Source organism: Rhopalosiphum padi, chromosome 2 (assembly GCF_020882245.1).
Source record: "Rhopalosiphum padi isolate XX-2018 chromosome 2, ASM2088224v1, whole genome shotgun sequence".
In the NCBI taxonomy this organism is placed as follows: Eukaryota; Metazoa; Arthropoda; class Insecta; order Hemiptera; family Aphididae; genus Rhopalosiphum; species Rhopalosiphum padi.
In genome coordinates this window covers 74995512-75010370 of record NC_083598.1, presented here as the reverse complement: position 1 = coordinate 75010370, position 14859 = coordinate 74995512, and the positions used below count along the sequence as shown (strand labels likewise).

Sequence of the window (14859 nt, the reverse complement as noted above, 5' to 3'; positions counted from 1 at the left end):
AACGGCTAACTCAGCTCTACCGAAGAGTATATAAATACTTTACGAAAGTGACACGAGAATAGAGCAAACATATATTCATCGTTTCCTATCAGTCGTCTTACCATCTCTCTCGGTGATCTTTATACTATAATAATATATAAGCTCGCATTATATAATGTTATTAGGGTATGTATAGTTGATTTTTATTATGGATTTTGGTACACCAACAGAAACAAACGAGCTTAACTATAATCCACAATCAAAAAATGAAAGACTACGATTGAAAAACAAAACATACTGCCGTTTGTATATAGAGTTATTTTAATATTATTTTTTTGGTTTCCATCGACATCATTATTTTGTCATATTGAATATGAAAACCTTCCGAGATAGCAATCGGGAAAATATTGTATTTTTAAATAGGCAATTTGCAAGTACAAAAAAAAAGCATAAACAAAATAAAATGGGATTACCAATGTTCATTTTGTGTTTTCGCAAAATGCATAATGTAAATTTTATCTGATGGGTTTTCATCTTAAAATAATGTGATTTTTTTTATTATTATTATTTTAACTTAAGATATATTAACAAAACGTTTATATATATAATTTAAATACTAAATTTTTTTGAAAATAATATTATTGTATTTAAATGAATACAACGTGCTTAAGGAAACATTGAAAATAATGTATCGATTATACTAACTTTTAATACCATAAAATTTAAACAAATATTTAATTTATCTCACAAGTCAAAAACTTATTATTACCTATTATTCTTATTATTATTTTTTATGGTTTATAGCATTAAAATCTTAATATTAAATAAATAAATTTAAAAAAACAGTTTGTTTACTTACTTTTTTGCCATCCAACTCATGTGATCCTTGTGCCAGAACTTTGTCCACGCTGGACGGATCTGCAAAAGTAACGAACCCGAATCCCCTGAAACAAAATTTTTAGTTTTTAAAGATTACCGTGGAGATTTTTGATCAAAATCTATAAAATCTATAAAATATTTCTATTCCTATTCTTTTCAGCTCTCCTCCTCAAATCAACCCCATGCAATTTAAGTTTAATAGAAATCGCTTTTATATTATAATACTGTTTAAACCATAACTGCCTGATTTTAATAATACGGTTTTGATTAATAAATGAAAATATTCAGAAATTTAATTTTCAATATAGTATATTAGTTATACTAATTTTTTACACATTTATAGGAACATATAAATTTAATTTTTACATTAAATAACCTTTCTCGACGATCTTATATTTCTGTGGTGTATTTAATTAATATTAGGTACGTATGATTTACTAAATAATAATAATTTAATTATAATTATTAATTTATTTCAAATTTTGTGTATCTGTTATGAATTGAATTTACTTTTGTTTTACATTAATGACTATTTTTTTTCTTTAAATCATGTTGTATAGATATTATTTACAGTTATATATATTTATTCTATAAATCATAATATCATATTATGATAAATTGTTTTCATTTTATAAACTCATTAAATGCACATCTCTGTATTAGCTTTGAATCTTAAACATAACATTTTCTTACGACACAACGGCTCTATATTATTTACGTACACCGTTAATCTCAGTTATGATATTTTGTCACACGATATACATTGCCTCTATTTTAATTTCATGTATCTATTTATTATTAAATTTAAAACGTCATTTATAATTCCTACATTCCCTCATGCAATTTACTTTGAATATTTAATCTTTCACACTGTTCACATTACGGGTTATCAATTCTTTGATTAACTTTTTCATCTAACTAAAATCAAATTTCTCACCAAGACAAACTTAATTCCATATTCTAATAAAATTGTAAACTAATTATTTACGAAACTTTTGTTATGTATTTCATACCGACTTTATTCTAATCAAAACATTGATATTAACTATTAGGAATAAAAAACAAACTTATATGTAAATATAACAAAATATTAATTTAGTTTATTTCTATATCAACACAAAATATTATTACTGTTAAATGTTAAATACAATATTAAATTCAAAAATATCATTTGTTTCTGAAAATGAGTTATTATTATAACATAATTTATCTAAATAAGTAAAACAATTAGTGAATGTGATGTCAAAAACAAAAATAATAGATGTTTCATAAAACGAAATCAGTGTAAGAACTTGTAAAATATTATTTTATACTAAGTATTTTAATTATCCTTTAATAAAAACAACTATAATTTAGTTAAAATTAAGTATAGAATATCATATACTCAATAATCGCAATTTAATTTTCAAGATCATCACTATATATTAAGCAGTATACATTTTGAATAAAATGTTTAACATACTATGTTTCTTTATAATTTCATACATAAAAAAATTATTTAAGCTATATGTTCAAAACATATTTATGATATAAAATATCTATAAATATATTATCTGCGTGTGCAATACCTTCATTTTTTTTTAAATAATAGACAAATTAATTTTATTAGCTTTCTTTGTATTTTTAAACTCCTAAAAATAATAACTTAAAATTATGTAATTTGTGACAGCATATACCATTTCATAGAATCTAATCAAAATAATTTGATTTAATTTAACAAGTATATCAATTTAGACAATATATAAAAAATATTTTCTTTTTTTATAAGTCTATGAAAATCGTATGTATAATAATTTCAGTCAAACTAAATAAATCAGGTATATCAATAGTGCATATCATTATATTGAGTTACTTAAATATATTTATTAATAAAATATAATTTAAAAAAATTGTACTATATTATATATAAACATAATATCCAAATGGTACCAAAAATATCTTATGTTATTCAAACATTTTAGTTAATTTTTTAATAATTATTATTCAGAGTCCACCCCTTTACTCCACTTCCAACGATATATCTATATAATTTGTGTTATCGTTTATGAAGGTTTAAAGTTTGGTGTTTTGTTTTGTAGATGACGAATACAGTGAAAACAGCGTGGACAGTGGATCCTGCAGCTGCATAGGGTTTCAGTCCAAATAACGGACCTACGTTACAACGTGGGCGTGAATTCCATGTCGTCATAAAAACTGACCATTGTCGGGTTTAGCGCATAGTACGAGCTAGTGCGCGGTTAGTACAAAAAGTAAAGGGCCGCGCGGCAAATCAAACGGCGGCGAGATGTATAACATAATACATAGGACGCAAAACCGTATATAATAAAGGGTTTAGGCCTTAAATCATATACAAAGCGGAACGCGAGGGGGTCGGAGAGAATGTAGGTAGGTGGGGTGTTGGTAAAGAGAGCAGCGCGTGGGTTGAGGGGGTGCGAGAGATTCGTGCAACGGTGGCAGAACACACGCGAGGAGCTGCAGCAAACGGGGCGAAACGGTTGATTTATGTTCGGTTTTAGCATGGAACGTATTATTTGTGAAAACGTTACCACCATCGCGGAAACCGTTCCCGCGCATCCGAACTAGATTACGTGGTAACTTGGCGCGCTATTAAATTCGAACATCGCCGCAAAATCCCTTTTACTCCTTGCCCGAGTCCCCCTCCTACTTGCCACCAATCGGTCTGAACACCACCACTCGGGGGCAACAACGGCCGTCCTTATAATAATAATTATTATTATTACTTATATATATATATATATATGTTAATGAAAACGTCTACATGACCCCTTTTATCATCTGCCCTTAAGATAACCAAAAAAACCCAGGTCAAAATATTATCATATTATTATTATTATTACCATAGCTATCACTATTATTATTATAACACACACACACACACACACACATTATAAATAATATATAAAAATACACAAAAGTGTTTCTTTTTAACACTACAATTTTATTAAAGTATGCATATAGATACATGTATACATAATTGTGTATGTACGTACATATTTTTTTAATTGTATAAGGTCCAGTGTGGTGTTGCGTGTACGCAATATAACACAGGCAACTATATTACAATGTGATTTAATAATATCAATAAAAATTGTTTTTTTTCAGCTGACGATAAATGCCACTAGTAATATAATTTAAAACTGTTTGGAATAACTTACCTATCTATATTGAATTATTGTTTAATAAAAAAATCAAAAATTAAACTATCGTAACTAGAATAACTATGGGGTAGTTTAGGTAAAAAAGATGCTTTACCGAAAATGCCATGTCGCGATGATGTGTTGTAATAAACTATATTGTTACTTTCTTAACTTTTATATCGATCGAATTAAGTTGTATATTTATTAGTGTATTTTTAAATTTTAGTTTCTACATTAAGTTCGAATGTTATTTATTATTTTTTATAATATTTTACATCATTTATTCTAAAACATCAATATTTATTTTTTAAATTTATCAAAAAAGAAAATGTTTGAACTAAATATTCATATTTTATTTTTACAATTTATAATCATTATTAACGATCTGCAATGTGGTATTACTAAAATAATTAAACAGATGTAGCAACAATTATATATACACATTAAGTATATTATTTTTAAGTATTACTGTAATAGTATTGAGATCTGAGTTTGAGTTATAAACTAACTTATGGAATATTTTATGATCAGATTTTCGATGAACAATGTCCAAATTGACAACAGAATAACGATATTTTATGAATTAATTATAAATAGTAAGTAACAGAAACAACACTTAAACTAATAATTAATCGAAAAAAAGAACGGCATAGAATTTAACTCCACAATAAGACACTTAATACTAATTATCATTGAAAAAAAGAATTGTATTATAACTAAAAAAGAATTTATATCTCGATATAGTAGTAATGTATGTATATTCAGAAAAAAAAAATCGGCTTACAGCGTATTCTTTCTTTAATACCTTTAAAACTCCACTCCCCATCGAGATCTTAGACTTATACACCAATATAAGAATACTTAAGTAAAACCAATGTAAAAAATGAAAACAACACTTTCACAAAACTTAAATCTAATTCGTTGAGTAAGCATAAACAGACGACGAGGCACAATTTTATTTTAATTTACGTTATAATACCTAACGTTGTCAGCAACTACCGAAAATAATAGTCAAAAAAAAAAAATTCCCTTATATGTGTCCACATTATTACAAATAACTTAAAAAATATTTAAAGATACCAAATAAATTTACCTAAAACCTCTTAAATACACTATTATAAGAGCAACTATACATACTAATGATTTGATTGCTAAATGCTTAACTCTCTAATTCCGAGGGTTTCTTCAAATAAATCAATATCAAAATAACGACGATTAACGTCAAAATATTTTTACATCAAAAATATCCCTATTAAATGATGTGTTTTCTTTCATTTTTGGAAACCCCATTAAACACAAGTCATTTAAAATTAAAATAACTAAATTTAAACGAATTGCCGTATCAGTAACAAAATGTGTTAAGAACTGGCAATAATTAATAAAAATAAAAATAAAAAACATGCACTGGCAAGAATATAATATTTAGATCACGCGAAGTATTGAGGTGTTAATTTTACGCCAAGTACAGCCATAAACAAAGTGTAATTAGAAAAACTGTTAATTTTGCAACATTTTAAACAATAATAATAAAACAAAAAACAAATCAATGTGGCAGCCCATTAAAATAAAATACATCAAAGCGATATCAATCTGCAGGTCGAAGATAAAACAATCAAATTCTAAATACACAACGGTACACCAATAAATCAAAACATCCCAACTAAATATTAACAATAAAAATAAAAAAATTATTTTTTTTTTAAACATACAAAAATCAACTATAAACAAAACGCCAGGAATATTCGATTAGCTAAAATCGATATAAATATAAATAATACATACATTTATATACACACAGGTAAATTATGATGTGTATATACACGCATATTATAAATTATAATTTTTTATCCATTTATAATATAAATGATTACGTTTGGTATGTAAAATGATCGGTTTTTCTATATTTTTCGTATTAATGGTATAGCTAATTGAATTTCCCGGTGTCGTAATAATCACAAAACACACTCCAAAAACCTATTCCGTTAATATGTTTCCTACCTTGACACATATTTCAGCTCGTTTTCGTTTCCAGCGGTCTGATCAGCTACAGCAACACGGCTGAAACCCCATTTATAACGTACAATCACAACTATGCTCACAACAATGGTTTTATTTAAAGATTTTTATTTATATAAAAAAAAAAAAAAAAAAAACAATTTAGTTTTTTACTTTGCCCGGAAAGTCGTATATGACTTAGAACTTCTCATTATGATAAAATGTGTATGATAGTGGTAATAATATTAGTAATAGTATACTCGTGCCTATATAGATATGTCTATGATATATTTTATTGTACACGTCATATTACAATAATAATAATAATAATAATAATAGCAACAATAATACCTGTATAATACTACTTCGTTATTTTTTTTATTATTACTACATTTTCAATTTCATTATCCTCTTCCTATGCTCCGCTATCATAGTACACCACCCACAACCCACGATAGGCAAACGCATGCTGTTGAACCACCCCACATAATATATTTTATATATAATAATATTATTTACATCACATACTGCTCAGCATACACACATATTGCATACATGGCACCGAGTGAATATCATTCCTCCTGCCGCCGCCACCTAGGTCAATATTATGGTAATGTGGACCCGTTTATTATTTAGATCACATCGCACCGGGAATCGAACGGGACGGGAAATCCGTACGCTCGGCAGAGCGAACTCAATGCCTCATCGGCGTGCGTACCGATGCAGAATTTTTCCACTTTATATTATTTATTATACATATATACATTTTCCGTCTACTAACCCGACAACCCTATTTATACATATATATATTATTTCTCCCGCGGAGGAAAAAAATTGGCGACGAGGTGGATTTGATCATGGCGGGAGAAAGGGGTTATATATATTATATACATATATTTATTTACTTTTTTTTTGCAAATCGATTGTGACCAGGAAATTTCCCTACATACGCGCACCACAGCACATACATACAAACCATGCACTCACAAAACGCGCTCTCTTATAACCTATATACTATATGCACTGAACCACCGATGAGCCCGACGATATTTTTAACGCAAGATTAAACACATACACACACACCGAGTTGCGAACAGTATTTTATGAGAATAACATCAATATGACGCAGCATATAAAACAGTGTATATAATATAGAATATATTGTACATTCGTGTATACGTGAATTGTGGTACTGTATGTGCTAGTTTTTATTTTTCGTAGCTGTTTTATACTCGCGTAAATAATATTTCAGACAATGACTCGGACGACGGTCAAACGGCGACCAGTGAACAAAGCGAATTATATTCGGTTCACGACCCTCGGGGATTTTTGAATACGTGTTCCCGACCCAAAACCACCGAAGAAGGTAACTCGAACAAAAAAAAAGGAAAAGAAAAAATTTCGATGAATAAAAAATTCGAATCTATATTGCGTTTTTGTGGTCGAGCTATAACCGGTGTATAACCCCGTCGAATAGTCCAGTGGTAATCGATTTTATCAAATATATATTATTATGGTTTATAAAACTATAAATTACTATATTCAACGTTAAAAACAATAATAAAAGTACGATTTTTATTTATGTTATTGTACAAATGCACGTATTTCGTATAATAATATACATATTATATTAATTTAGAAATAATAAAATTATAAAATAATTCATCACTTGGATAAAATAATTATTACAATAATATAAAATGTAAAAATAATGAGAAAGATAAAATATATTATGTTTAATAAATCAAGCTGTACGATGAAGTAACATTTAAATTTCAAGCTAGTTAATGATATTATACAAAATAATATCATATTGCATGTTGATTTCTTTAGACTTTTAATAACATAAAAATTGAATTTTCATTATGTTTGATTTGTTATTTTAATTTGAAAAAGTTATAAAAGTTTGCACTTTAAATTGTAATTTATTAATATTTTTATAATTTTATTAAACATATCTCTATATGAATGTTTGCAACTACAGTTGGATAAAAGTTACTTCTACGAATCAATAGAATGCGTACACGTGGGGTTAGCGAATTACTTTTGTATAATCGAAAAATTAATGTGTCAAAAATTCCTCCAAGTATTTGATAGCTTAGGGTTGACGTTACACAAACTAAAGTTATTTCCCACTCCATAAATGGCATATAAGTAATGTGCTGAAATATTTCGATCTTTCATTAATTTGATTGCGGTTGAAACGTATTATTGTGCGTAATTGGCGTGTACCATTTAGTTTAATTACATGAATTAATCAATAATATTATTAAAAGTTCAATATATTTAAAAACTCGTTAGTTGATGAAAATTATCTTTATAAGTGAATACATATAAATATAAATAAATAATAATAAAGCTATAAATATACATTTCTATTTAGTTATGTTTAAATAGTGATAAAAAATTCAATTTTAAGCATGATGGCTTTTGGTCGTAATGTTTTCGTTTTGGATATTAGAATATATTTCCCACTTCTACTACCACCCTATCATAGGGTTTACATGCATTTACATTATTTAAATATATATATATAGGTATATATTATTATTATACCGTACGATTCAACAAAACTGAGGGATATTGTACATACTACCTACGGTTTTTAAAGTTTTTAGATGTGCTCAGTAGGGTGCTCGACACAGAAAATAAAATTTCATCTCGCATTTAACCTAAATGTAGACCGTAGACAAGAAAAACGAGTTTTTTTTTACATCCAATATAAAGTTTCTGTATAACCGATTAAGGAGAAGTACACGCGCACTATGGTTTCAGTACAAGATTCGTATAATATAAAATAAATTTACTTTAAATTTCCGTAGTCTAGTAATATTATATTATTAAAATAAATCGAATGAAAACTTTTACCACTTAAATAATAGATTGCTGTATAACTGTATTATGTTATTCATTGATAGAATATAGAGCTAGGAAAAAAATTATAGGAAAGGGAGTTTAAATATTTAATGCATATAAATGTATAATTATATAATTTTAATGTTTTTAGGTTAATATAATATATTACCTATATTATATTTTTAATATTTGTTATTGTTACAATTTTTTTAAGTTTGATATTTTTTTTTTAATAAAAATAAGCATATTTAGCTACTTAATTCAAAGCAGAATATATTTCGAAATATTTGAATGTATAAAAATTGAATTTTGATGAGTCGTTTATGAGTTACTAGTATTTGAAGTTTGATGAGCGGGGTGAATTGGCACACGGGTAACAGAGGCTAATCAAAACTTTAAATAAGTACTTATAACTAATAGTCTAGTTGTTAAAAATTTGACTCCAAACAATATTTTGCATCATAATTTTATAAACTGTCATTCAAAAAAGTAAAATAAATTAGAAAGATAAAAAATGGTAAAAATATAATTTAGAAACATTTTCGAAAACGTTAGTGTTACGTTAAATGGATAATCACGTATAATACAACACGGAATCGGCTCGATATTATACCGTATACGATCACCGTCACGTAACGGTATACGCGTTAGCAATATATGTACCTATACACCTGATTACGGCAGAGTAATATGGCAGAGCAATATAGTATTATAATAGGCGAGTGATGTACGACAATCGACCATCTCTTCACCGCGACACGTAGTAATCAATAGATAATATAGGTAACTAGGTGTAGGTAGGTTGGTACCTATATATCGATTCGGCGGTATAGTCGCATAATATAATAATATGGTATTGGCACTGGACAGGGCGGGTGGTGTAGTGTAAAATTGAACAATCAATACGTCACGCCACCGCTGTTGTCACAGTCGCAGACTCGCAGCGAGCGGATAACAACCCTTTCCACCGCTCCCACCGCCTAATGTACGCTTTCCGTCTATCCGTCAGCGAGCGCGATCGGCGGCCCAGATCGAAGTGATGCCCGCGGTGTCGACGTGCGTGTGCGAGTACGTGTGCGTTAATGCACTCGGAACGCGAACGACAAGAGAAACACATTTGGTTTGGCGCTAGCGGGACAGGTGACGCGCGCGCGGCAATGCGCCCGAAACACCCTTAAACCGCCGCCGCGCGATGAATAATTGTCGGCCGTCCGTTTCGAGTTCGGTGTATATACGCGTGCACACGCATCTCTTTCCACCCGCGCCGACCCACCTTTCCGTACAACATTTGTATGTATATGTGCGCGGATGCGGGTGTGTGTGTGTGTGTGTTCGTGCCGCTCGCCGTCACGTCGGGAAAGAGCGCACGCGCCGTCGAACGCTCGACGTTTTCGCGGTGAGACAGTTTTGCCCGCAGACGTGTTTGATCGCTTTCGAACCTGCCCTCCCTTCCTACGCCACCACCTCCGCCACCAATCCACCACAGAAAATCGTACTGAGGGTTTTGCAGGCGAGTGTGTACTTCTGTGCTCCACTGCCGCCCACCCCGTACACTACGGCACTACGACTGTGTATACTTTTGATTGATTCTAATGGTTTTCGGCTTCGAATTCTATCTCGCTGATAAATCGTCCCATGTACACCTTTTTCACACCCTACCACCCCACCACACCCACATAACCGAGAACGATGACACGCCCTTCTCATCGTATACGAATACACCGTATAGGTATTTCACTCGTACATATATATATATGAGTGTATGTATAATAGACGTTAATACGGAGCTCGTGTATGAGGATTTTGGGGGGGAGAGAAACGACGACGACTGGGACCGACGATGAATAATATAATATATATAAAATAACCACGGTGATTTATCAATATATTGGGAGAATATTATAATATATCATATACGTTGGCCGATCGAGAGAGGAAAAAATAAGACTATTATTATTATTATTATACGCCGTTTTTCCGTCATCATCGTTGTAGGCGATATAAAAATGAAATACCCTGTTTCATAAATGTATAAAAAAATATTATACATACTGGTTTTACCGAACATTTGACCCGCTGTATATTATTCATAATAGTATATTATAATGCATAAAATCAAATTTTAAGATATTTGTGTCCACCTAATACCTAGTTTTTGATTAAATTACAGACTCAATTTTTTTTCGTTTACTCATCTTTCATTTTTTTTTTTTTTTTCACTTGATTTATGGAAATCGTGTTTTAACACAATTCGTTTTTGATTAAAATTTGAGATAAACATCGGATTCAAAATGTTAAGCTCTATGGATTTTTTTTATTTATTTATTTTAATATGTAATGATAAAATGTTGGTATATTCGTCGGACGTGAATATATTTTAAAAATAAGCCTGCGAGGTTGACTTTTAAGTTACCTACAAAATGTAGACATATATATATATATATATTATGTTATTTATAAAAAAAACGTGATTTATTTTATGTTTATTTGAATTAAAACCATTTTTTTTTAAATCAAAAGAAGCAGCAATGTACCTATTGGGTTTTTTTTATATTATTAAATATTCGCTTTTAAAATAAATGTTTAACAGTATTACTTTTTTCGAAAAGCCAACCTTCTTAAATGCTTCCTATTATTCGGCTTAAAGATGGAGTGGCCTACGATTTCTACACAAAGCATGATGAGAAAAGCGTGCAAACAAAATACGAAATAAGTCAATAATGACAATATAATAAACATACCTACATGGTGTAATGTTATAACGTTTGACTACAAACAATATAGGGTTTTTCATTATTTATTTAAAGTACTAAAATTGCAATTTCCAGTCATCTCTTAAACTATGATTTTGAACACGTAGACTATAATTATAAATAGATAATTATTAATCGTATATAATAATACATATGAATTAAAAGTTATTATTTTTTTTTTAAATTAAATTATAAATTATTTTATGGTCAGTATTTAAGGACAAATCATATCAATAAACTGAATAAACATAATATGATTGTTTAAACCATCAATAATTCATTTTAAATGTTTGATAACAAATTTCTTTGTTTAAAAAAAATAAAATTATTAGTTGTAGTCATATGATGTAACATTAAAATATATCAATAAAAATATACAAAAAAATAAAAATTATAGTATAAGTACAATTTTAAATTAACTAAGTATTTTCAATATTATTTAAATTGATGATGACAATGATATTTACCTATAAAATTAATAACACTTAAATGGAAAGAAGCAAGGGACGTTTTGATATTATTGCACTTATCTGACGCATTGTTATTAATTTCAATAAAAAATTGATTAGCTACATAAAAACGTTATGAAAACGTTAAATTTCAGACAATTGTATTAAATTATTTCCAGAAGGTTATACCAATTGTCTTTTGGTTTATTGCCACAATTTTTTTATTATTATTATTATTATTATTCTATCACAAGTGAGGTGAAGAAACGATAGGAGTTCTAAGTTCAAACACAATATATTGTAAAATAGATATTATATATAGAGTATAGACTTCAAGTAAAAAAAAAAACTAAGGCCTCGCCGTTGGGTTACATTTTCTTTATTCACTCGTAAGGATTCACCGAATGCCCTTGTAAAATGCATTATTCAGATAGTCATTATACCGTCATTGGATAGTACAGGGAGACGATGATATAAAAAGTAAGTTCAGCGTTTCACATTCCTCCCTTACTTTAACGCTTGCTCAGAAGAGTCTTCAATACATTTTATTTTATATTTATATATATTATATATATATATAATGAGTGTGTAATGTGTATATTATATATATGAACTATGCACCACACACTAGCTGTCCAATACAAGAACAATGTCTCATTTTCATATATACTCTCTTCTTCCATGTCTGATCGCAGACTGCATAATAATAATCAAAAGCGCAGTGTTCATTATAATGTACAATCAGTTTGCAGATATGGCGAAAAAAGTGTCAAAACTAGAAACAATAGAACATTTTATTACGTTTGATTTTTTTTTTAATGTATCTAAAAATATTTAATTTATTTGTGAAAACACTGAAAACTTATGTATTAAATTAACCTAGCATAATAATATGTAACTATTTCAGTATGATATTGTTTGACTAAATAATACAATATTATGGTAATACGGCGTCTTGAATAGGCAATTTCATTACATTATTGTCCCATTGCTGTGGATCAATTTTTAAAAAAACTCAAACATTCCGATATTTCAAAAATATAATAACATGTATTATACAGAATACATATTTCAATAAAACATAATATTAGGAACAAAACTAGATCCGACTATGTCAAAATTGTTAAGCCGTGCATTTGAAATAATAACTAGGTTCATTGAAGATATGTACGAAAAAACGCTAACAGTCGTTTGAGTATAATATAAAAATATCGTAATATATAATCTCTATTATAATATAAGTAAATTGTTTAAAATATTATTTAGTGGTTTATAATTATTGCAATAGTAACTGAATAAAAAAAAAATTAAAATAAACAAAAATTATTTTTTCATACTAAAATATTATACAATTATACATATAAGTATATTCTTAGATAAAACATTCGAAGGGTTTGCAAAATCAATGGAGTGAATTTGTATAGAAAGGAGAAGATAAGGCACCTAGTACGAATTAAAAATTAATTATAGCATTTATAATGATACTTAAAAAAAAATGCTTTAATGTTTTAAGTTTTTTTTAAAACTTAGTAGATAGGTATACTGTTATTATCATGGATTTTGAATATATAGAAAGGATATGGAAAATTCTTAAGACGATTTAAAGATTTATAAAGCAAAATTAATGTCATTGATCGGTCACTAGGGGAAACACAAAAGTTTTTCATTTCATCAAATGAATAATTCATCGTTTGTTTGATAAAATATTTAAATTTTGAGAATGAAGTAATCGACTTTTGCATTGTTCTCTGATACGATTGGTTATAAAATACACATATATTATAATATACGATGTATGTACAAAATGTAAATGATAAAAACTTGCATATAATTACAGGAGAAAATAGTATGTATGAGTTTGAAGAGGTAGTGCATTGAATTGATTATAATATAGAATTAAAGAAATTTACATTAAAGTTTCATAATAATATACGATGGTTTAATTGTGCGTGAACAAATTTAATAGGTACAATACTACTCTTTTACATCAATATTGAAACAAAACAGATTGAAAATGATAATAATAAAAATATTAGGTATTTTAACATATATGGAAACGGAACGAAATATAGACGAGACGTGCGTGGAATATTGACTATACCTTCAGCTACGACAGACAAAATACGTACACTAAGCACGTTTATATTTTAAATTATAATACATGATTATAGAAACAAAACTACCAGCAGTATAACGACATCAAATTGACCAGTTTATTCGATTGGTATACGATACCCCCACCTCTCCACACACTCCTACAAACAACATTACCCGGAAAATCTACCTAGTTCACCTAAGCACCTATACTCAACGCAATGTACTACGATAATGGTTTTATTTTTTTATTTTTACAATTCAATTGACTTATCGCAATTGTCCACGAAAGCCCGCGAGAATTCCGAGTGCTCCCCGAAGCGGCGTACTAGAAATGTATATGTTTTGTTTTATATAAATAATAAATATAGACATACATACATAAAGTTAAGAGTGTGTGCACTATATACACAACCTATGTGTGTGTGTAGCTATATATTTGCGTAGTATATAGTATAGAAGAGCTTTCCGGTGCACTGCGGGGTTTTTCATCAAAATGCGTATGCGTACGCTGACGTTATATGCGCGTATATACGTGTATGCCACCGCTGCGCCACTATTGCCAGACTTCCTCTTTCAAATGCTAATGCTTTAAAACGACCGGCCCAAGCCACTCTCGCCACTCTGCCCTAATTCTTCTCACCCGCCTACCCATATCGTACTTCAAAACTCAAATAGGCGTTTTCTACCGACCCA

The 14859-nt window shown here is 28.9% G+C and overlaps 1 protein-coding gene across 10 annotated transcripts in view; it reads right to left on the bottom strand.

Annotated features, from left to right (window-relative positions):
- LOC132919374 (RNA-binding protein Musashi homolog Rbp6) overlaps window positions 1-14859 on the bottom strand; it is a 376780-nt gene that overhangs the window by 159057 nt on the left and 202864 nt on the right. For 7 of the 10 annotated variants that reach the window (XM_060980942.1, XM_060980943.1, XM_060980946.1 and 4 more), the window contains 2 exons: window positions 6015-6074; window positions 839-923 (listed from right to left, as the gene is read on the bottom strand). In XM_060980942.1, the coding sequence (XP_060836925.1) occupies window positions 839-923; window positions 6015-6074 (145 nt within the window). The remainder of the gene's footprint in view (window positions 1-838; window positions 924-6014; window positions 6075-14859) is intronic. The other 3 variants (XM_060980944.1, XM_060980952.1, XM_060980951.1) reach the window with 1 other exon arrangement.